At 42.2% G+C, this 23,175-nt stretch overlaps 1 protein-coding gene across 2 annotated transcripts in view; it reads right to left on the reverse strand.

Moving 5' to 3' along the window:
- STON2 (stonin 2) overlaps positions 1-23,175 on the reverse strand; it is a 97,885-nt gene that overhangs the window by 70,133 nt on the left and 4,577 nt on the right. The window contains exons 2-5 of one of the 2 annotated variants that reach the window (XM_061611889.1): positions 18,797-18,876; positions 8,055-8,266; positions 6,375-6,642; positions 3,701-3,898 (exon numbers count right to left, since the gene is read on the reverse strand). In XM_061611889.1, coding sequence (XP_061467873.1) covers positions 3,701-3,898; positions 6,375-6,642; positions 8,055-8,084 — 496 coding nt within the window. In that variant the 5' untranslated portion in view covers positions 8,085-8,266; positions 18,797-18,876. The remainder of the gene's footprint in view (positions 1-3,700; positions 3,899-6,374; positions 6,643-8,054; positions 8,267-18,796; positions 18,877-23,175) is intronic. The other variant, XM_061611888.1, reaches the window with a different exon arrangement.

Below are 23,175 nucleotides of genomic sequence, written 5' to 3' on the forward strand. Positions count from 1 at the left end.
CTTTTGATACCATCGACCATGGAGAGCCTCTGGAGAGGCTTGCGGAGTTGGGAGTTGGAGGCACTGCTTGGCAGTGGTTCCGCTCCTACTTAGCGGGTCGTCTCCAGAAGATAGTGCTTGGGGAACATTGCTCGACACCGTGGGTTCTCCAATGTGGGGTCCCGCAGGGTTCGGTTCTGTCTCCCATGCTTTTTAACATTTATATGAAGCCGCTGGGGGCGGTTTTGGAGTGCGTTGTCATCAGTATGCTGATGACACACAGCTCTACTTCTCCTTTACATCTTCTTCAGGTGAGGCAGTCGACGTGCTGAACCGTTGCCTGGCCGCGACAATGGACTGGATGAGAACTAACAAACTGAGACTCAATCATGACAAGACTGAGATGCTGTTGGTGGATGGTTTCTCTGATCGGATGGTGGATATATACCGTGTCCTGGATGAGGTTACACTCCCCCTAAAGGAACAGGTGCGTAGTCTGGGAGTCATCTTAGACTCTTCCCTCACACTTGAGGCTCATGTAGCCTCGGTGGCCCGGAATGCGTTCTACCAACTTCGGTTGGTAGCCCAGCTACGTCCCTATCTGAGTAAGGAGGACCTCACATCAGTGGTACATGCTATGGTAACCTCGCGTCTGGACTACTGCAATGCGCTTTACGTAGGGCTACCTTTGAAAACGATTTGGAAGCTACAGCTAGTGCAAAATGCGGCGGCCAGACTGCTAACAAGAACTAAGCGGTCTGAGCATATAACACCTGTGCTAGCCCGTTTGCACTGGCTTCCAATATGCTTCCGGGCCAGATTCAAAGTGTTGGTACTTACCTATAAAGCCTTATACGGCACGGGACCACGATATCTGTCGGAATGCCTCTCCCGATATGAACCAGCCCGTACACTACGGTCTACTACGAAGGCCCTCCTCCGGGTTCCGACTCATAGGGAAGCCCGGAGAGTGGTGACAAGATCTAGGGCCTTCTCAGTGGTGGCCCCCGAACTATGGAATGGTCTCCCTGAGGAGGTGCGCCTGGCACCGACACTATCATCTTTTCGGCGCCAGGTTAAAACCTTTCTCTTCTCTGAGGCATTTTAATTCCTGTTAATTTTAAATTATTATATTTTGATTTTAGACTGTACAGTTTTTTGTACAGTTTTGTATTGTGATATACTGTATTGTGTTATTTTTATTGTATTTTTAATGTTCACCGCCCAGAGAGCTGTTGCTAGTCGGGCGGTATATAAGCATAAATAAATAAATAAATAAATAAATAAAATGTGATGTAAAGTTCTCCTCCTCCTCAATTTAAAGAAGCTGCAGGGGACTCAGATTTTGATCAGAACAGCAACAAGGGGTGAAGGGATTTTTAATCCTACCACCCCTCAGTTACTGTTAGTCCTGCAGTAGAAAAATATATGCATGATGGAGGCACCTGTACCCATCACTACCACAGCTAATATCAGCTGTGCAGGATCATTTAGATTGGGAAAATAGCAAAGACAGAAGTAGTTGAACACTTCCTCCTTCAGGACTGCTGCTCTGTCCAAAGTCTGCCCTCCCCCAACAGAGGAATCAAAGTTGTTTTTTAAAAAGGTCCAAAGATCACAGATCCCCCCCTTTGTCTTGGGGCAAAGACAATAATATATGAGATGCATTATTTCCCCTCCCTGCAGTAAATAGATAGCATGGGAGGAGGAAAGGGTTGAAGTCCCCCATACCACACTCCTAATCTGGCTTCCTATCAAGCTACCAGGATGGGGAGACGGATGGAAGATAGGGTTGCCAGGTCAGAAGCATCCCAAAACCTGAGATTTTAGGGGCGGGCCCGAGTGATGTCATTAAGCATGACACATTAAGCATCAATCACAGTTGCTTGGAGCATACAATTAAAAAAAATATCTGACTGGAAATTAAGCTAGACATATTAGCTAAAAGATGGAGCCTGGGTAGAGAACATTTAATCTAGCCTACTTGCTTTTGGCAAGAAGGGTTTAAGTGCCTTCAGGCCAGGCCAGTCACCAGAAGGTCACTGTAGGAAGAAAGGAGCCTAGTGTTGTGGAGATGTTAGATGGGACCATTCGGGAGTAAAGATGGATGCCCCTGAAGGCTGCAATTCTAAACACATGTACTAAGGGACTAAGCCCCCATAGAACTCAACAGGACTTACTTCTGAGTAGATATAGTTTGGATTGTGCTGTTGGTAAAGCTTGACTAGGGATCCTCTGCAAAGACATCCATATCCAAGCAGGGTTGGCAACCCCCTGCCTGGAATGCCCTGTCCTTATCTTTTAATGTGGCTGCTCCAAACTTCTTTACAGATTTGACCCTTCACTTCAGAAAGAGGTCTGAGAAATGAGTAAGAGTAAGAAGATTCTCTACCCTTTCTGTCTGCATAATGCCCTCATCCTTCCCCTGCGCCCAGAAGCTCTGGGCCAGGTGGGACGCAGTGGCATCTCATAGAGGACACCCTCCCCTTTCCTGGGGTATAGGATTTGTCCTGGCCCAGAGCAAAGTTTGGGGTGGGCACCCCCAGTTACTTATTGTTTCTTATGTGTTTTTGTCCATTTTGATTTTGCATAGATGCCCCTCTCCATGCCCTGCGCCCAGCAGAAGCTCTGGGCCAGGCGGGACACAGTGGCATCTCGTAGAGGACACCCTCCCCTTTCCTGGGGTGTATGATTTGTCCTGTCCCAGAGCAGAGTTTGGGGTGGGCACCCCCAGTTACTTATTTTTTATGATTTTATGACATCATTATGTATTTATGATAATATCAGAAGCCTGATGATTTTGATTGCATAAATGCATTGTTATTTTTGATGGGGAGAGTCCCCCGATCACAGTGATATATCATACAGCGTACCCCAACATATATTTTGGAGTTCAGAGACATGTTAAATTTGGTTTGAAGTTCCTGTAGTTGTCAACTCTTCCTCTTTTTTAGTGTTTTGAACTTTCAAGCAAATAAGGAACTGGGAACTAGGAACCAACTTCAGCGTCGTATCAGTTAAATAGATTAAACAGTCGCGGGGGGACTGACATTTTGGTGTATATCTCGGGAACCAGACCACCTAGAAACTTAATTTTTTTTTTAATTGAAGCTGAGAGTCCGGAGATTAAGGGGTGCTAGCCGGAGAGCCAGAGGCCCCCCCCCAAAAAAAACTGGAGACTCCAGCCAAAAACCGGAGACCTGGTAACTCTAATGGAAGACCATACACACCAGGGCTAAAAACATAAATAACGTCAAGTCTAGTTTAGCTCTTAAAAAGAAAAAAACCTTTCCTGAGCTAGATATCAGGTAGAAGGGCTAGAGATCTTTAAAGCAGAAGTCTTCACCTGTGAATGAAGGAAACGCAAACTGTAAACCGCCCAGAGAGCTTTGGCTATGGGGCGGTATACAAGTTTAATAAATAAATAAATATAAATAAATAAATATGCTGAAGTAGCTATGCTATTCCAGTAGCAGATAAAACAATTTGTAAAGCTTGTGTCAAAATACCCGCAGGCTCTTCTTTGAAGACTGGTACAGCAGCAGCATCAAGAATAACAGAACCTGCAGTTGACTTAGCCATCTTGCTGAAGCTTGTATCATGATATTGCACTTGAAATAGGCCCGAGCTAGGATTCATTGTAAATTTAGATTATGAAGTTAACAGTTTATTTAGGGAAACACGGTCAATAAAAGGGGAAAAGAGTACAAGGTTTGCTTACCAGTTGAGTCTGCTGCAGATGCTCTGCCACTGGTGAGGTCTTCAGTATTTATGGATTGCAGATCAGTATAGGAAGGGGTAATACTTGGGCTGCTGGTGTTCTCAGAAGTAGTTGTCCAACTGTTGTCTGAGGTGAGAGGCCGTCTCTCAGAAAATCCTGAGGACGGATGTGTCCAGTAGGATGTTTTTGGAGAAAGGGCTTTAAAAAATCAGAGAAATAAATTTGTGGAACTAGGTGGCATAAAAGGGGTTCTGAAAGGGTGGGTGATGAGAAAAGAAGAAATTCATTGGTGCAAAATATCATTGGAATAGAGTGTGGCTTCTCAAAAATTTCATGGCAAATTTCCCTAAGGCAAAGAAATGCAGTTTGAGTGTTCTGCAAGGCAACTGGTTCTTTAATCCTATAAATACTCTTCATTTGTTATAAACTTTATAATATAAAACAAAAACACAGGCTAACATGTTGTAGAGGAATGCTATGTCTATTATCTGTTTACATTTTGTGCTTTGAAAAAGATTTCTGTGACCTCTGCTAGTGTCAGAGTATAACTGTCAAAGTTCAAGGCCTTGTAGTGTTACTAAGTGGCAAGCCTGTTTAGCAGTAGCTACTTGGCAACAGGTTCTGAAAGGGGAGAGAGGCAATTGCTTTAATTTTTATAGACGAGGCCTGGATCAGGTAAATACATTTTGATTGGCCTAAGAATCAGCACACTCTAACTGGCAGGTTCTCGTCAGTGAAAAATGGGCAGTTAACTGTCACCTGCGAGAAATAACTGTCAGTAACAAAAGGCAGTTGACTAGGGAAGTGTGAGGAAGAGACCAGAGAAAGCTGAGGTGAAAGTGGGCAGCTAAGGCCTGAATATTAAGTTATTCATCACCAATGCATTAAAAATACTTTGCTGCTAAAGATCAGAAGAAGGGAGTTGGTGCTCGTTTAGGCTAAAAAGCTGCCCCATGTAGGTTTACAGTATTTTAAGAGGTGCCCAAATGCATAGGGAACAGACAAAAAACTTTCCAAAATACATAGTAAATGAGAAGCTGTGATTTAATCAAAACTGCAAGCAGAACTAACTCTCCTCTCACGAAGAAGTGTGAAAGTCCAAAGCTTACTGCAGATCATTAGCAGTAATCAGTTGTATGCATGAAGTCTCTTTACAAGCAATTTTGTGTTTTGCAAAATACAAGGTATCAGTTTTCATATATAGAAGCCACATGTGCACAGGTTGGACACAAATAATATTTACTTGTATGCATAGACTCTAATACCTGGAGAATGAGGAGGGCCGGGCCTGCCTCTGTGATCCTTATCTCCCTCCCTACACATACTTTCAGAATGTTTGAATAGAGCTATTTTTTTCCTAAAAAGCCCAAGCAGTATCTATAATTTGAAATGTTCAAAATCACAGAAGAATGTACTTTCACAATCTTTAAAAGCAAGCTCTACCTAGAATACCTTGCTTGAGAATTCTCTCCAGATTTGAATTTTAGCATCACATCATGTTCTCATTATTTTCAGTTATTGCTTTGTCCTTTGCCAGTTTCAGAGTGGATAGCACAATCAGCATTATGTGAAGTCTGCTCTGCTGTGGAAATGCCTCCTCAAGGATGCGAGATAAAGTCCAAGTTACTTGTGCCATTTAGAATCAGACAAAGTCCTTGAGAGGAATGTGGTCTAGATGTCCTTTTCTAGCTCTAATTTTCATACCTCACTACGTTCCAGGATGCAGCTTAGCCCAACAGTATATCTGATTGATAACCTATTGACTTGTGACCTCAATATAAGAGAGACTTTTAAAGGGAGATTTTAAGGCCCAGTTCTTAAGTTAACATTGCTGTGTGAGCTAGTTGTTCCATATGGTCCTGTACCATGTTGCACTGGTAGCATAAATCATCATGACGCCATGGGAGTTGTATAACTGACATGGTTATTTCCCATGTCGTTGGTGCCCCTACCCAGGACCTGTGCCACATTACATTTGCATAATTACATTTTTTCATGAATGACTTGATTTTTTCCCTTTTTTAAAGTGTTATTTTAAAATACATGCCTTTAGTAGACTCTTCCAAGGCAGCCTTTAGTAGACTCTTCCAAGGCAGCCAACAATAAAGCTTTTAAAATCAACATTTAATATAAGATAAAATAATTTAAAAATCACAAAACAGTAAAAAAAAAATATAGCAACAGCACAGTAGTAGAGAATATGCTTTGCATGCAGAAGGCCAGAGAATCAGACCCCCAACATCTCCGTTAAAACAGGATCAGTTAGCAGGTGGTATGAAAGACCTCTTAGCATCTCAGATCCTGGAGAGCCACCTCCAGTCAGAGAAGACAATAAAGGGCTAGACTGACAAATAATCTAACTCAATACAATGCAGATTTCCTGTGCTCCCTAAAGCAGCAATAAATATTAACAAGGTAACATAATCACTTAAAATCTCGAGAATAAAAAAGGTATTTACCCAATACACAAAGGCTAGCAAAGCAGGCACCAGTCAAGTATTATCCACTACCAGTGGCTCTCCAGGGTTTCAGACAGCGTCTCTTTCAGTCCTATCTGACAATGCCAGGGATTGAACCTCGGATCATTTGCATGCAAAGTATGTGCTCTACCACTGAGTTACAACTCTGCTCCTCTAGTACTATAACAGGCAATAGCACAGTATGACATTCCAACCTGTATGGGCATTCTCTAGTGGAGGGCTAGACCAAGGTGCATCTTCAAACTGGACCCATGTGCTGAAGGATGAAGACAGATCAGGCTTTGCAGACTGATGATTTTCAAGTAAACAAACAAAGCCTACAGCTGCTTTGTCCATTGCATCTCCTGGCTCAACTTGTTCAAGTGTCTGAAATTCTCCATCCAGGTTTTGGATGCCTTCAGAGGAAGTGTCAGAGGAGGAAAGAAATCTCTCAAGGTTCTCCTGTGTGGCCTGCATTGACAGCTGCAATGTAATGTAGCATTAAACACCTCATTTTATTTTTAAACTTGATTTTTCATCATTTGTAGCATTTTAATGGTATAGGAAGACTGTGAAGTCTTCACAGCTTTACATACCTCTGAGTAAAACTGTTTGTTATAAGAAACATGGCAGCCCATTTCGAATGCTTCTCCCTCCCATGACAGAGGCTTTGTAATGCATAGTTCAAGTTACCCTGTGTCCCAGTGTCATTATACTGAGCATTTCTTCATCACCGTCTGAAATGATGTGAAGGTGGGGTGGGTAGATACACATTTTAACCAGTTCATGGGGCAACCTGAACTAGCTTGGATGGGGAACGTGCAGCTTCTAGATGCTGTCCACTGAACATGCTGGCTGGAGTTGATAGGACTTAGAAGTCCAATGATGGATATTTTAGTCCAGCAACATCTGGAGGGTTGCAGGTTCTCTGTCCCTGAACTAGGTATTACAAAGGAGGAACAACTGAGCGCAGGGCTGCTATTTTTCCTCTGACGGCCTCCCCAACACAAACCCATTGCTTCTTACAACACATAGTCCTCCTGAGCGAGCATAAAACTCTAGGGTTGAAAGGAAACCCTTCATTTAGCCTGAGTCTCATTTCTATTTATTCCAGCATATCTTTTATTTCACTGAACTTGAGCATGCAAAATCTTATTGTGACATTTCTTTCATAATAATGGTGCATTATGGCCTAGCTACCCATGTGTAATTAAATCCTTGAATTATTTTTATCCAGCTCATCTTTCCAGGGGACTCAGGGTTGTGTATATGGTGCTCCTATTTTAATTTCAACAATAACCTGTTAAAGTAGGTTAGGCAGAGAGAGTGATTGGCTCAAGTTTACCCTGTGAGCTTCATTGCTGAAGAGGGAATTTAACCTAGTTCTGACTCCAACACACTATCCTCAAGATGGGAAACCTGTGGCCTTCCAGATGGGGACTACAACTCCCATCATCCCTGACTATTGACCATGCCAGCTGGGGCTGATGGGAGTTGGAGACCAATAACATATGAAGGGCAACAGGCTCCCAATCCCTGCTCTATCCATTATATCACACTGGCTCACTCCAGCGGAAGCCACAACTACTGCGCAATAGATTTGCACAAGCACAAAAACTCATATTCATGCAAGGGCTTCCCTTCATTTTAGTAGGCCTATGTGCAACATGCAACTGGGAAAACACAAAATCCTACAGGAGGTAAGACCCATCAGTTTGCCTTTCCATCAAAATTGAATCAAGGAGACTCTGCGCTTGTAGAAGCTGCTGGTATTTAAGTGAAACCCACAAAGTTTTTTGCATAGAAGTAAAAGAATTGCAATATTACCTTTATTAACTTATTTGTTTCAATGTGCAGCAACAGGCTATTTCATCAGAAGAAAGGAATTTACCTACCCTGGGAGGCAATTGGTAAGAGCAGTCCATTGTTGAAAGAGACCCACTAAGACTGCTGGGAAGCAATGATGTTGGCTAGAGATGTCATGCTCACTGCAGGTTGCTACTCATGTTCACACCACTGGCAGACAGTACAGTCAGCAGAGAGCAAGCAGCTCACCTCGCTGCAATTTTTTTTGTTTTGTTTCTAGCTCATTTCAGAAGGACAGCAACTGTCAGAAAGAAAAAGAGCTTTGATTATGCATGGTTATAAATGACTACTAGTAATGACAGCTATATTATCACCTCCAGTGTCAGAGGCACTGAACACCACTTGCTGGGGAAGAATGCAGGAGCAGGAGAGGGCAGACTTCAGGCTTGTGAGATCTACTTTGTTTCTTACTAAAACCCTGTGATCCACCAAGTGGAGTCAGGTGCAAAAGGTATACATTTAAAATTAAAGAATTCTGAGCCCAGGAATTTATTTTCAGTACCATAACTGAACTGAGCTCACAGTCCTTTAGGACAAAAATCTAGCCCTCTCCCCCAAGCTTTCTTCATTTCATCAGCATAACTTAGGGGGAGGGAATCATTTTGTTGCTGCCACTGCAACACAACTAGCAGTCAGAAATCCTTGCTAATCTACCACGAATCACCCAAATATCTACCAGTAGATCCTGAACTGCCTTCTGTCCACCCCTGCACTAGAGCACTCACTGATTTTTATAATTATGTTCTTGCAGCAATTCTACTTATAAAATTTACCTATGACTGTACAGCCTATGCCAGCCTTCCCCAACCTGATGCCCTCCAGATGTTCTGAACTACAACTCCCAATATCCCTGGCCATTGGTTGCTGGTTGGAGTTGCTGGGATTTGTAGCCCAAAATATCTGGAGAGCACCAGATTATGGAAAATTGGCCTAAGCAATGGCTGTGATCCCCAGAGTTAGCCATATAGACTGTGTGAGAACAGTTTCACAGGGGTCCTGGGGACACCAAAAGAAAAAATATATCTAGTGCTGAAACATTCTTGGAAGTTAATCTCATTGAAATCTTTGACATGTCTAAGGAAATAAACTCCAGCATGGCACCTTTAGGATGCACACCTTAATGTGGTGAGAGTGTTTGAGTGTTGAAGAAGCTGAGAGCAATGCCGTCAAGAGTCTAGACCATGAGGCTAGACTCCTAGCAGGGGCACTCAAGGTGGAATGGCCAAACCTGAGACACTAGACTAAGATGCATCCAAACTCAGAGGAAGGCAATGGTAAACTACTTCTGAATATCTCTTACCACGAAAACCCTATGAACAGAGTATCCAAAATGCAACATGAGATAGTACTGGAAGATGAGACCCCCAGGTCAGAAGGCACTCACTGAGCTACTGGAGAAGAACAAAGGACAAGTACGAGTAGCGCTGTGACTAATGACGCAGCTGGGTCAAAGCTGAAAGAAAACCCAAAGGCTGATGCGCACAGATGTGAAAGGAGAGTCTGGAGTTGTATGACACACACAATAGGAACATGGAATGTGAGAAGCATGAACCAGGGAAAGTTAGAAATTGTCAAGCAAGAAATGGAATGTATGAACATTACAATACTTGGCGTGAGTGAATTAACATGGAAGGGAGTGGGATATCTTCAATCAGGCAACTACAAAATACTTTATGCAGGAAATGAGAAATCAAGAAGAAATGGGGTTGCTTTAATAGTGAGGTAGCAAAACCAATTAGGAGCTACAATGCAAGGTGTGAGCGAGTGATACTAATGAGATTAAACGGGAAACCTATTAACATAACCATCATCCAAGTCTATGCTCCAACGTCAAATGGAGAAGAAGAATTAGAGAGATTTTACGCAGGAGTACAGGAGGAAATTGATCACACACCAAAACAAGATATGATGATAATCATGGGGGACTGGAATGCAAGAGTAGGGAACAGAGAAGAACTAGAAATTGTGGGGAAATGGGGCTTAGGAGACAGAAATGAAGCAGGAGAAAGACTTATTGAATTTTGAGAAGCCAATAATTTGTTTCTTGCAAACACATTTTTTGAACAACCGAAAAGACGACTGTACTCGTGGACATCACCAGATGGTCAATATAGGAATCAAATTGATTATATAATTGGAAGCAGAAGATGGAGAAGTTCCATACTTTCTGCAAAGACAATACGAGGAGCAGACTGTGGTACAGATCATGAACTGGTTGTATCGAAAATCAGAGTAAAGCTAAAGAAGAACAAAGCAATCATAATGCCAAAATACAATGTAAATAACATACCAGAACAATATAAAGATCGAATAATGAACAGATTTGAGGCTTTAAACTTAGTTGACAGAGAACCAGAAGAACTATGGAGTGAAGTCAGAGACATGATCAAGGAAGAATGCAAAAACACAATACCTCTAGCTAAAAAGAGAGAAAGACCTCAATGGATGACTGAATAAACTCTTAAAATGGTTAAAGAGAGAAGGAAAGCAAAAGCAAAAGGAGATAGAAACACGGTCAGAACCCTAAATACAACAATACAGCAACTAGTACGTAGAGACAAAGAAAAATATTACAATAGTTATTGTTTAGAAATAGAAGAGGACACAAAAAAGGGAAGAACAAGAGCCCTGTTCCAAAAGATTAGAGAAATTAAAGGGAAATTTAAACCATGAGTAGGGATGTTGAATAATCAACACGGGAACACACTGACTGACCGAGATGAAATAAAAGGAAGATGGAAGCAATATACTGGAGAACTCTATAAAAAAGATGCCAGGATGACAGATTCATTCACAGAGGAACCATATGATGAAGAACCAGAAATTCTAGAATGTGAGATAAAAGCTGCTCTTAAAATACTTGGAAGAAATAAATCATCAGGAACAGATGGCATACCAATAGAGTTGCTACAAGTTACTGAGATTGAATCTGTCCAAATTTTGACAAAGATTTGTCAAGAAATATGGAAAACTAAACAATGGCCCACAGACTGGAAGCGTTCAATATATATCCCAATTCCAAAGAAAGGGGATCCCAGAGAATGCAGTAATTATCAAACTATTGCCTTAATATCCCATGCAAGTAAAGTAATGCTCAAGATTCTACAACAAGGCTCTTACTATATATGGAGCGAGAAATGCCAGACGTCCAACCTGGATTTAGAAAGGAAAGAGGCACCAGAGATCATATTGCGAACATACGTTGGATAATGGAACGGAGCAAGAATTTCAGAAGAAAATCACCCTGTGCTTTATAGATTACAGCAAAGCCTTTGATTGTGTAGATTATGAAAAACTATGGAATGCTTTAAAAGAAATGGGGGATGCCACAGCATCTGATTGTCCTGATGCGCAACCTATACTCTGCACAAGAGGCTACTGTAACGACAGAATATGGAGAAACCGATTGGTTTCCAATCGGAAAGGGTGTGAGACAGGGGTGTATTTTATTGTACCTCACCAAAGGCTTCTGAGGAAACTTAGCAGTCATGGAATAAGAGGAGAGGTCCTCTTGTGGATAAGGAATTGGTTAAGAAGCAGAAAGCAGAGAGTAGGAATAAACGGACAGTTCTCCCAATGGAGGGCTGTAGAAAGTGGAGTCCCTCAAGGATCGGTATTGGGACCTGTACTTTTCAACTTGTTCATTAATGACCTAGAATTAGGAGTGAGCAGTGAAGTGGCCAAGTTTGCTGACGACACTAAATTGTTCAGGGTTGTTAAAACAAAAAGGGATTGCGAAGAGCTCCAAAAAGACCTCTCCAAACTGAGTGAATGGGCGGAAAAATGGCAAATGCAATTCAATATAAACAAGTGTAAAATTATGCATATTGGAGCAAAAAATCTGAATTTCACATATACGCTCATGGGGTCTGAACTGGCGGTGACCGACCAGGAGAGACCTCAGGGTTGTAGTGGACAGCACGATGAAAATGTCGACCCAGTGTGCGGCAGCTGTGAAAAAGGCAAATTCCATGCTAGCAATAATTAGGAAAGGTATTGAAAATAAAACAGCCGATATCATAATGCCATTGTATAAATCTATGGTGCGGCCGCATTTGGAATACTGTGTACAGTTCTGGTCGCCTCATCTCAAAAAGGATATTATAGAGTTGGAAAAGGTTCAGAAGAGGGCAACCAGAATGATCAAGGGGATGGAGCGACTCCCTTACGAGGAAAGGTTGCAGCATTTGGGGCTTTTTAGTTTAGAGAAAAGGCGGGTCAGAGGAGACATGATAGAAGTGTATAAAATTATGCATGGCATTGAGAAAGTGGATAGACAAAAGTTCTTCTCCCTCTCTCATAATACTAGAACTCGTGGACATTCAAAGAAGCTGAATGTTGGAAGATTCAGGACAGACAAAAGGAAGTACTTCTTTACTCAGCGCATAGTTAAACTATGGAATTTGCTCCCACAAGATGCAGTAATGGCCACCAGCTTGGATGGCTTTAAAAGAAGATTAGACAAATTCATGGAGGACAGGGCTATCAATGGCTACTAGCCATGATGGCTGTGCTCTGCCACCCTAGTCAGAGGCAGCATGCTTCTGAAAACCAGTTGCCGGAAGCCTCAGGAGGGGAGAGTGTTCTTGCACTCAGGTCCTGCTTGCGGGCTTCCCCCAGGCACCTGGTTGGCCACTGTGAGAACAGGATGCTGGACTAGATGGGCCACTGGCCTGATCCAGCAGGCTCTTCTTATGTTCTTATGTTCAACAGAAGATTTATGTAACTTTAACGTTGACAATGAGGACATTGATCTTGTCAAGGATTAATACTTTGGCACAGTCATGAACCAAAATGGAAATAATAGTCAAGAAATCAGAAGAAGGCTAGGACTGGGGAGGGCAGCTATGAGAGAACTAGAAAAGGTCCTCAGATGCAAAGATGTATCACTGAACACTAAAGTCAGGATCATTCAGACCATGGTACATTATTCCCAGTTTCTATGTATGGACGTGGAAGTTGGACAGTGAAAAAAGCAGATAAGAGAAAAATCAACTCGTTTGAAATGTGGTGTTGGAGGAGAGCTTTGCGTATACCATGGACTGCAAAAAAGACAAATAATTGGGTGTTAGAACAAATTAAATCAGAACTGTCACTAGAAGCTAAAATGATGAAACTGAGATTATCATACTTTGGACACATAATGAGAAGAACATGATTCACTAGAAAACACAATAATGCTGGGAAAAACAGAAGGAAGTAAAGGCCAAACAAGAGATGGATTGATTCCATAAAGGAAGCCACAAGCCTGAACTTACAAGATCTGAACAGGGTGGTTCATGACAGATGCTCTTCGAGTTTACTGACTCATAGGGTGGCCATAAGTCGTAATCGACTTGAAGGCACATAACAACAACAACAATGGCACCTTAATCCTGAATTATCCAAAGTAAGTGACTAAGGCTTGGCTGGCGTTCTTCAATTCTGAAAACAGGCCTAGTGTTACTTTCAAGCACCATTTCTTAATATTGAATTTGTTCTGGTAAGTTCTGTGTAGATCAGGCAACCTATTTCTCTGGGGACTTGGTTCTTTTGACCAGATAACTTTTGAAGAGAGAGAGAGAGAGAGAGAGAGAGAGAGAGAGAGAGAGAGAGAGAGAGAGAGAGAGAGAGAGAGAGAGAGAGAGATTATGTCTCTTTAGTAGATTTTGCACTGCTGCTCTGTTCACTGTATCATCTGCGTTGCACTTTCCTGGGCCAGCCTTCCCCAACCTGATGCCCTCCAGACATTTCTGGATTACAACTGATCATTGGACATGCTGGCTGGGGCTGATGGGAGTTATTGTTCAAAACAGCTAGAGGGCACCAAGGTAGGGACAGCTGTCCTAGACTAAAGATATCAAAATGGAGATTAAAATATTTGGATCTTACCACAATCTTTTCTCTCTATTTGTTAAAGTCCTCAAAAGGGAATGTTTACATCTATTTGTATGTTCAGAGTTTCCACTGGAAAAAAAATCTAGATTTGAAGCTTCCGTTGCAATAGCTGTGTGGACCTCAATAGAGACTCTTATGGAACAACAAACCATATTGAAGTACCACCATGATATTACGGCAACCACACAATACCAAAATGTGGGGCCTGAGTTTCCTGTGGCAAGATCAATGCCAGCTCCTTCCTAACAACCCCTATAACCAGATTCCAATACAGGAGGCTTCTTTTTTTTATAGAAAAATTTAAACAAGAAGCCTCCTTTGTATCCAGAGGTTTCCACTGAAACATTGCATTTAGAAACAGCCCTGTTTTTGTCTGATATACAATATTCTGCCCAGCTATCCAGTGTTAACAGCACTAGGGTGCCGAGCAGAAGAAACTGGTAACAGTATTGCAAAACCAAGCAGGGAATGGAGCCAGCATTAAACAAATGAATTACTGGATGTTCCTTGGAAAGGCAGGTTATTGTTCCCTGAACCGCAAAAAATATTGTATTGTGCAGTATCATTTCTTAAAATTATCTGGCTATTAACATGTAACTGATAGGGGGCATTGCTAGGAGGTTGGCTAAAGGAACCAAGCCCTGGGTTTTGGGGAGTACAGATCTCCTGGCCCTTCCTCCATCCCTTTTAACTTTTATTAATTTATAAAAACAAAACAATATAGAAAACAAAAAAGATAGGTCTCAGGGAAATACAGATGTAAAACAACATTAAGTGAAATCTTTCAGGTACGAAAATAATACAGCTAAGTCACCAATCAAGTATTCCATATCTCAAGAAATACAGCCAGAAAATGCTGTTGAAGGTTATCACTTTTGAGTTTAAAAAAAAAAAAAGCCACCATGTTGCACAAAAAGTTTCAGGTTTTTCTTTTCCCTGCAAGAGTCTCTTTTGGTGCGTAATCTTTTCAAGAATGGCAATAGACCAAACATTTTTAAGCCACAAAGGGATTGTAAAATTACATTAAGTTTTCCACTTTTGTATGATGACCAAGCTTGCTGCAATTAAAAAAACCCCAAAACCAGGTCTTTAAACTTAACTTTGGTGTTAATACCTTCAAGCAATTATAATAAACATAACTGAGGCATGGCTTGCACATGTGTGTGAATTACCCCAAAAATTTCCTCCCTTCCTCCCCTTTTAAAAATGTTTGCAGGCAGTGCCTCTAAAACCCCAGCCGTCCATCTTCTTAATTTGCCCAGAGGCCTAAATTTGTATCTATAAATACATAAAATAGCATATGTAAATATGTGCCCCCTTTTACGTATCTAGGAATGTATCCAGGAATGCCCCTGCTCACTGGTATAAATGAAGAGCTTCTGGTCAGTTTTTTTGTAAACTATTTAGAGGTTTTATGTACATATAAATTTTATTTAATAAAATAAATAACTCAAACTGCTGTCCAGCTTGCAAATGTGACCTTGTCACAGTTACCTGGTGGAAACATTGAACTAGGAGATATTCCTCTTGCAATGGGGAGGAAGTCTGTAGAACAGGTGGATTGTCTTTATATGCTTATACACTCATGCAGGACCAGAAATGGCAGCCGCTGGAAATAAGGCTGTGCCATCTCTCCTGCCCCCCCCTTTTTTTTTTGCAGGACACCTGGGCCTTTAATAACAGTGTGAGAAGCAGAAAACCAACTGCTTCAGCTTCCCCATGCATGAATACAAAGTGATTGTGAAGGCTACATGTGTTGAAGTTCTACAGCTCATAATCCCTAGCTAGAAACATTACTAGCAAAGACTTGGAGATTTCAGAGTCTCAGCCATGGCATCGAAAACAGCTTCTGGGGCTGAGCTCGATGAACCCTCGCTCAAATTAAGCCTGCCTGGCAATGATCCACCTTCTCTGTCCCCACCCCATGTTATCCATCCTTGTTCAGCTTCCTTGTCTCTGGCAGGATAACAAGTTGGCAAGTTTTCTTCACAGTTGTGAAGTTTTGAGTAAATCACTAACACTTTCCCCCCCATTAAAACTTTACACTTCTGTAAAGTGTTAAGCGGTTAAAAAAACAGCCTCAGTCAAATAGAAACAGGCTAGTTCCAGCAAACTCTATTTAAGACATTTAAGGTCATAGGCAGTGTGTGTTCTTTTTGGGTTTGCCCTTGAGAGAGGGAGGAATAGACTGACCTCAACATTTTGCTGTTTTTCCCACCTGACCAATTGAACTGTTCTTTTGGCTTGCTGAAATATCTGTAACGTGAGTAATTTTTAAATAGAACATTGCTCTCTTCCAAAGTAGCCTGGCTGAGAAGATCCTGAAGGAAATCTGATGAGGGTAGCTCATGAAGAAGCAAAACACTTTATCAAGAGCTTCACACACTCAGGGATACTAGGAGAATGCTTTCTTTTTTTCAGTGTAAGAAAGCCTCTGAAAGGAGATGAGGAAGAAGGACCATCGCTGAGATAAAATTATTTCCTCTCACTTTGAAAGTGTTTACCTTTCATCACTCCCCACTCCCACCAAAAACACTCACACCGGATATTTCCCTCCTACAACCAAATGCAAACTGATCAGGACTGAGAGTTTAGACACAAAACAAAACTCTGCTGCGCAGTTAGACAAGTTGATCTGTGAACTGCTGAATTCTGATAGTATTCCTCATTGCTTTCAGGCCAAAACGAGAAGCAGGTGTGACTGAGTTATGCTATTTGTGTTTATGTTAGGGAATGCCTAAAAGGAGGGTTGAGTATTTCATCCACACAGTGAAAACAGCTCTTTGTGCCTGAAATAGTCTTAATGGAGCAGTATCTAACCACAAAATTGACTCATAATATATGAGCAAGACCCTAATGACCCTATGAGTCACAATGCCCATACAGTAGCAAATGGGTGGGTTACAGAGTAACCCAGCACAGTACTGGGCATAACATTTCCTTTTTTGCTAGCACTGGGATCCAACCCAACACAGCAGCAGACACGAGCACTGCAATGCCAATCAAGGCCAGCATGAAGGAGTGGGCATGGCCAGGCATCTGCCAAGGGCCTACATCTCAGAAGGAGGCCCACTGATAAGAGCCCTCTAGACTCGCTTCTCCTCTTCAGTTTGTTCACCCACTTCTCACTCTAGCCCCAACAAGCCCAGGGATGAGAAGGAGGGACAGTAGATACTACTGCCTGCGTGCTCATTAGGTCTAAACTACCATTATCCCCAGCTGCTGTTCCTGTTCCTCTTTGTTACCATATGATTGTTTGCAGACCCATGGTCAGGGGTGGGGTGGGCCTGCTCCCCCATTTTTGCCCCATTTTTAAAAATAAAAAATAATTATAGAAAAAATATCCCCCCTAACTTTTGGTTCCCCCTTACTTTTTAGGCTGGTCACAGGCCTGCTTGTTTGACAGGCAAAGAGCTAGCCATTAACACCTACCCTGGGACCTCTTTACACAAATGTTTGTGCTACATGGCTGGGTCTGGAAGCTGCCATTTTAAGTTCCCACAGTGCCCCAGAGTGATGCTACATTAGGGAATTGTGGAAAATTAGAATGGCGGCTCCATGAAATGCTGTTACCCCTGCTGCCACCAGGGGGCCCACACCTGAAAACTCTTTGCCCCTCAAACCTGGAGCTGGTCCTGCCCACAACAGTGGTAAAATAATCATTTTTCCACTCTGGAGACATCATTTGGTAGAGGGTACACATTCAGCAAATTTTACAGAACCTGCAAGGTCAACAAGTTGTCAGTTTAATTTATCACCATTTCACCCCTGTAAGGCATCACTTGAGATGGCAGTCATCCCATGATGCAGTCTCAACCAAACTGCCCTTTCATTTCATCTCTGAAGGGTAACACTGGAAGCTGCCTTGTACTGAGTCAGACCATTGGTTAATCTAGCTCAGTTCTGTCTATGCCGACAGGCAACAGCTCTCCAGGGTTCAGACAGGTGTATCTTCCAGCCCTACCTGGAGATGGCAGGGATTAAACCTGGGATCTTCTGCATGCAAAGCAGGTGCTCTACTATCGACAGTACTAACAGACTTACAGGGCTGGGGACATAGTTCAGAGGGGCAAAGAACATATAAAGTATAAGTGGTAAGAGGAGAAAATCACATTTCTATAACCACTCTACTCTCAGTCTTAATTACTGAGGCCTCCTTCAAGTAAAGTCCTGCTTCCAAGCCTATAAACTTCCAAAACAAGTATTTTCAGAAGTCAGAATATAAAAGGCAACAGCCCATTGAATAATGAAAGTGAAGAGACAACATAAAATTTTTGGGAGCAATTATCAGATTTAAGCTGAGGGTTCATTAGCATTCAGTTCTACCTCTTGCTTTCATCAGTTCCTAGGAAGACTAGAAACCCTGAACTAATGTTTGATAGCAGTAAGGGACTAGGTGTGCCCTGACAACTTCATCCAGATATGGTAGAATCAGAGCCTGGAAAAGTTACTTTTTTGAACTACAACTCCCATCAGCCCAATCCAGTGGCCATGCTGGCTCAGGCTGATGGGAGTTGTAGTTCAAAAAAAGTAACTTTTCCAAGCTGTGGGTAGAATTGATCCAGGGTTAGGCGTTACACTTTCCCCTCTTAAGTCTCGGGCTCACACCTTGTCAATGCTCCTTGATGGGACATATCTAGATGCTTGGGTATCAGTGGAGGCCAAGAATGCGTTTTACTATATTTGGCTGGTGCACCAAGCGTACCCATTCCTAGAAATGATGGATCTGACCACAGTCATTCATACTTCTGCTAGCCTCAGAACTAGACTACTGTAACAATCAATCCAAAATATTGTTGCCAAACTTTGTCTGGAACTGGCTGGTCAGAGCCTAATATTTTGCCTGCATCAGCTCTTTGTTCATTTCTGGGCTATTCAAGGTGCAAGTTCTTACCTTTAAATCCCAAAATGGCTTGGGAGTATGATCTTCCACATCTGAAAGTTTTGTTTGGGGTCCTTCCACTGACCTAAGGTCTGGAAAGTAGGCATGAGAAATGGACTTTTTAGCTGTGGTGCCAACACTGTGGAGCACGTCCCTAGAGTAGTCTGTATGGTCCTGTCATCATATCCCTTTGGAAGACCTGGCTCTTTAAAGAGGGAAAAGCTGAAATAATCCATTTGGTTTGCTGATTCTATTATAGCATTTTATTATGCTGTTTGATAGTGTCTTGCTTATTTGCTTCTTTACACCGTTAGCCACTTTTGAATTCTCCCAGTGGAAGAAAAGTGGATAGAAATTTCTAAAATGAATAAACAGAAGTGTCCACACACATGCAAGAGGGAGGGAGAACATAATTAATAAAACTTTCTTCTCACATTGCTGGTATGAATCCTGGCATCCTTAAATGCATATTAAGACGCCCCTGGTGTATGTTCAGAAGTGTTTTAGGACATTTGGATGTTTCCTGAACTCTGTTTGCTGCCCAAAACAGTAACACTGCTCCTCCTGACACATAAATGTGTTGCCACTTCTTAAATTTCTTGAGGTCCTAATTTTCAGCAGCTTCCAACAGTCCAAGATTCTATTTAGCCATACAGTTAAGGTAAATCAAAGTTTGTGCTATTCCAATGTCTCAATGGAAAATGAGGACAGACCATGTGTCTGTGCTCAGCTTGCTATTTAAAACCTTCCCAAAGCTACCCAGTAGTAAAATATGAGGCACCACTGCTACATTAATGGAACACAATCTAGGAACACAATCTAGGCCACTCTTTGGAGGCCAGCATAAGACACTGTTGACAACCCGTTATTGTGTACTGAGTTCAAAACCAACACAATACCAACCTGGGCTCCTACTGGGAGGAAGGGTGGGATATAAATCAAATAAATAAATACACACACACACCAGGGCTGCACAAGGATGGAGGATGGAAAACCTAGTACAGTAGGGCCTCGCTTTACAGCGCTTCACTTTACAGCGTTCTGCTAATACAGCAGTTGTCAACTGCAGAAAGGCCCCGCTCCTACGGCGCTTATTCTGCTTTTACGGCGGCTTTTGCTCATTGTGCGCCATTTTTGTGCAACGCGCACCATTATCTTTAATGCATTCCGCTTTACAGCCGTTTTTGCTTTACAGCGGGGGTCCAGAATGTAACCCGCTATATGAGTGGGGCCCTACTGTACTGTACAGGTCAGATGGACCTGATGAAGCAGGCTCTTGCCCACAAAAGCTTTTGCCATACTGTATTTGTAAGCCTTTAAGGTGCCACACGATTCTCTGTTGTTTCCCCTCTGCATTAGTTGACAACCAAGATGAAGTGACAAGTTACATAAGACCCTTTCAACACTAACCTATACTGATAATTCAGCCCCACTGTGTTTAGAACTGTGACTAGAGAAATTTAACAGGTAATGTAGCAAAAGGAACAGGAGAATCAAGATGTATTACTTCACAGCAATGTTCCTCTATGAAAAAACCTCATTAGCGACATGGCAGGAAGCTTTATTGCTTTGACCATTTAAAATAAAATGCCATTATGGAAAGAATCAGCTTGAAACACTACTCACTGAGTCTTGGTGCTTTAACACCAATGCTACATTATTGAAGAGTGTGGTGCATTTTCCCATTACATGTGCACTGCAAATTAAAAGATGGATTTTTGTAGCAAATACACAGTTGGTATGTTGAGTCTCAAATAAGATTACTGCTGATGGCATATCTCACTGGCATGGAGATGACTGCAGACCCACATGAAAACCTTGCTTGTTAATATGCTCTAAACCAGCCTTCCCAAATCTGGTGCCCTGCAGATGATGTTGGAATACAACTAGGTGTATAGTCATCCAGGGTCTCAGGGGATCTTAGACCTCTTCCTTTTTTGGAAGCCAGGTCCAAGCAGGGTCCTTATGTCCTATGAGCTAATCAGCATAAAAGGGGAGTGTTTAGCCACTGAGAAGTGTCTTCTAACTTGTTTCTTTGTCATTTCCTGCTGGTTGGAGCTAATCAGAGTGAAAAGAGTTCCTATCAGCTCCTACTTCAAAAAGCCAAGTTCGGGAGAGTGAGAATACTGTGATTGCAGAATCCTCATGACAGCATCCCATCTATGCAATCAAGCAGATTGGTAGCAGCAGAAGATAAATGTGCAAACACTGAATTCAGTAATTCAAGCAGTATCTCTGACCGTGAGAAAAGACAGTCAAACGGTGACAGTGATAGAGAAGCAGAAAACAGTACACAAGCCTGGCCAGATTATTCGATAATCTTAGAAGGTTATATAATCCTAGAAGGGGATGTGGCTGCGATTATCATGAAGGGACTCTGCACTTCTGAATTTGCCACTACACTAATGTCTACAATTCCCACCATCCCCGGCTGGGGCTGATGAGAGTCCAAAATATCTGGAAGGCAGCAGGAAGGCTCCTCTGAACCAAGTGCTGGTTCACACAGGGCCAGGGCACATGGGTTATACACAGGGTGGAATACAAAAGTGGACCTTGGCCTTGGCTCCCCCACTCCCAGCCTCTGTATCACTTGAAATAAGAATTGAGATATATTCCTATTTCACATATACACTTGGCAGATCAACATCTCCCCTTTGGGAGAAAACTGTGTTCTCTTTCCTGTTACCCTGCTCAGTGAGGTAACACACCAGACTGTGATATACCTCATTTCCCACCTTCACCACAGAAGGAATTATAGATAATTAGCAGGACTGGCACCAGACTCAGGAGACCTTAAGTATGGTGCCACCAATGCCATCTGCCCCACCACCATCCAGGCCATGGCCATATGTTTTTTTTCTGCTCCTGCTACAGCAACTACACCACTCACTGACCTCTCTGCTGGATCCCCTAAAGGCATTTTACTGGTGGACGGGCAGCAATGCAGCTTTTGAACAGCCTATTTATCTATAAATTCTACAGATTTTACTCATTTATAGGCTGAATTTCCTAGATCTATGGGCTAAGACACTGCATTTTGGGTAAATTAAGATAGCAGGCAGCAGATGGGAGTCATGTTTCACTCCTATTCAAAAGTGATCGCCAGCCTACCTGATGGAAAGGACTACAAATGGCAGTGTGGCCAGGTCAGACTGATGAGTGGCCCTTCTGATCACCAACCTACCTAGTAGAGAGGGCTATGAATGGCAGTGTTGCCAGCAGGGCTGTGGAGTTGGTACACCAAACCTTCGACTCCGACTCCTCTATTTTTCTACTGTCCGACTCCACCCAAAATTGCTTCCAACTCCACAGCCCTGGAAAGGGCTGTAAATGTCTTTTTAAATTGGAAGCTCTCATAGGAGCATTTTTATCACTGCCTGAATATGAGCTGATCTTGGCATCACAGCATTTGTCTTCATCTGGGTCTTGTGTCATACACTGACACACAAAATGTTTTCCATCTTGAGTTATGGTGAAATGCTCAACTACAGCTGACTTCATGGGAAGCTTCTTTGACATTTTGAATTTATATTTTTTTAAAATTGTCAATCAAAATTTATTTTGAAGCCGGAGTCGGTACATTTCTACCGACTCCAACTCCACCCAAAATTGCTTCTGACTCGGACTCCACGACTCTGACTCCACAGCCCTTGTTGCCAGGTCAGACAGGTGAGGGCCCTTCTGAGCCTCTGGGGCCCTTGGCCAGTGCCCAACCACTGGTACCAGGTCTGATAATTAGGCTGTAACTTCAGGTACTACACAGTGGTATCTGCAGGTAATAAAGCCAGACACTTGCATCCATTTATTCACTGGTGTTAGTAACTCGCATCACTTAGTAAGCCTGGAGGGGCAATGAACATAATGGATTCAAAATGCATAAGAAAAGGTAGTTGCAGTTATTACAGAGAGACATGTCCTTCAAGACTAATGGTTTCTTTTTTCTCTCCCTCCCCCTGGCAATGCTCTTGGGTGTTTTCTTCTTTCATTTAATTTACAACACAGACAAAATTACTTTCTTTACACTAGGTCTGAGAATTCTTTTGCAAGTGAAAAAAGTCAGTTCTAGTAGTAAACAGGAAAACGCATTATTCTTTCCACACTGAACAATTTTCTTCAGATTCGGCATAGCAAATAGATGGAAGTTTCTATAAATTACACTGTTATAAAATATATATGTTTGCAAAAGTGCAGTCCATGAAGTCTTCTTTAACTGGGGAAATACCCTTCATACTGCACAACCCACAGAGGATGGGAGAGAGTCTTTGTACTCGACAGTCTGTCAAGAGAAAAACTAGCATACTATTACATAATCAATTCATTTCTCACAGCCCTTGATCTAAAATTCTCTCTTTGCTAGGTAGAAATGGAAGAAAACAACAGCATAATATTTA

The sequence above is a fragment of the Rhineura floridana genome, chromosome 2 (genome assembly GCF_030035675.1).
Source record: "Rhineura floridana isolate rRhiFlo1 chromosome 2, rRhiFlo1.hap2, whole genome shotgun sequence".
NCBI lineage: Eukaryota > Metazoa > Chordata > Lepidosauria > Squamata > Rhineuridae > Rhineura > Rhineura floridana.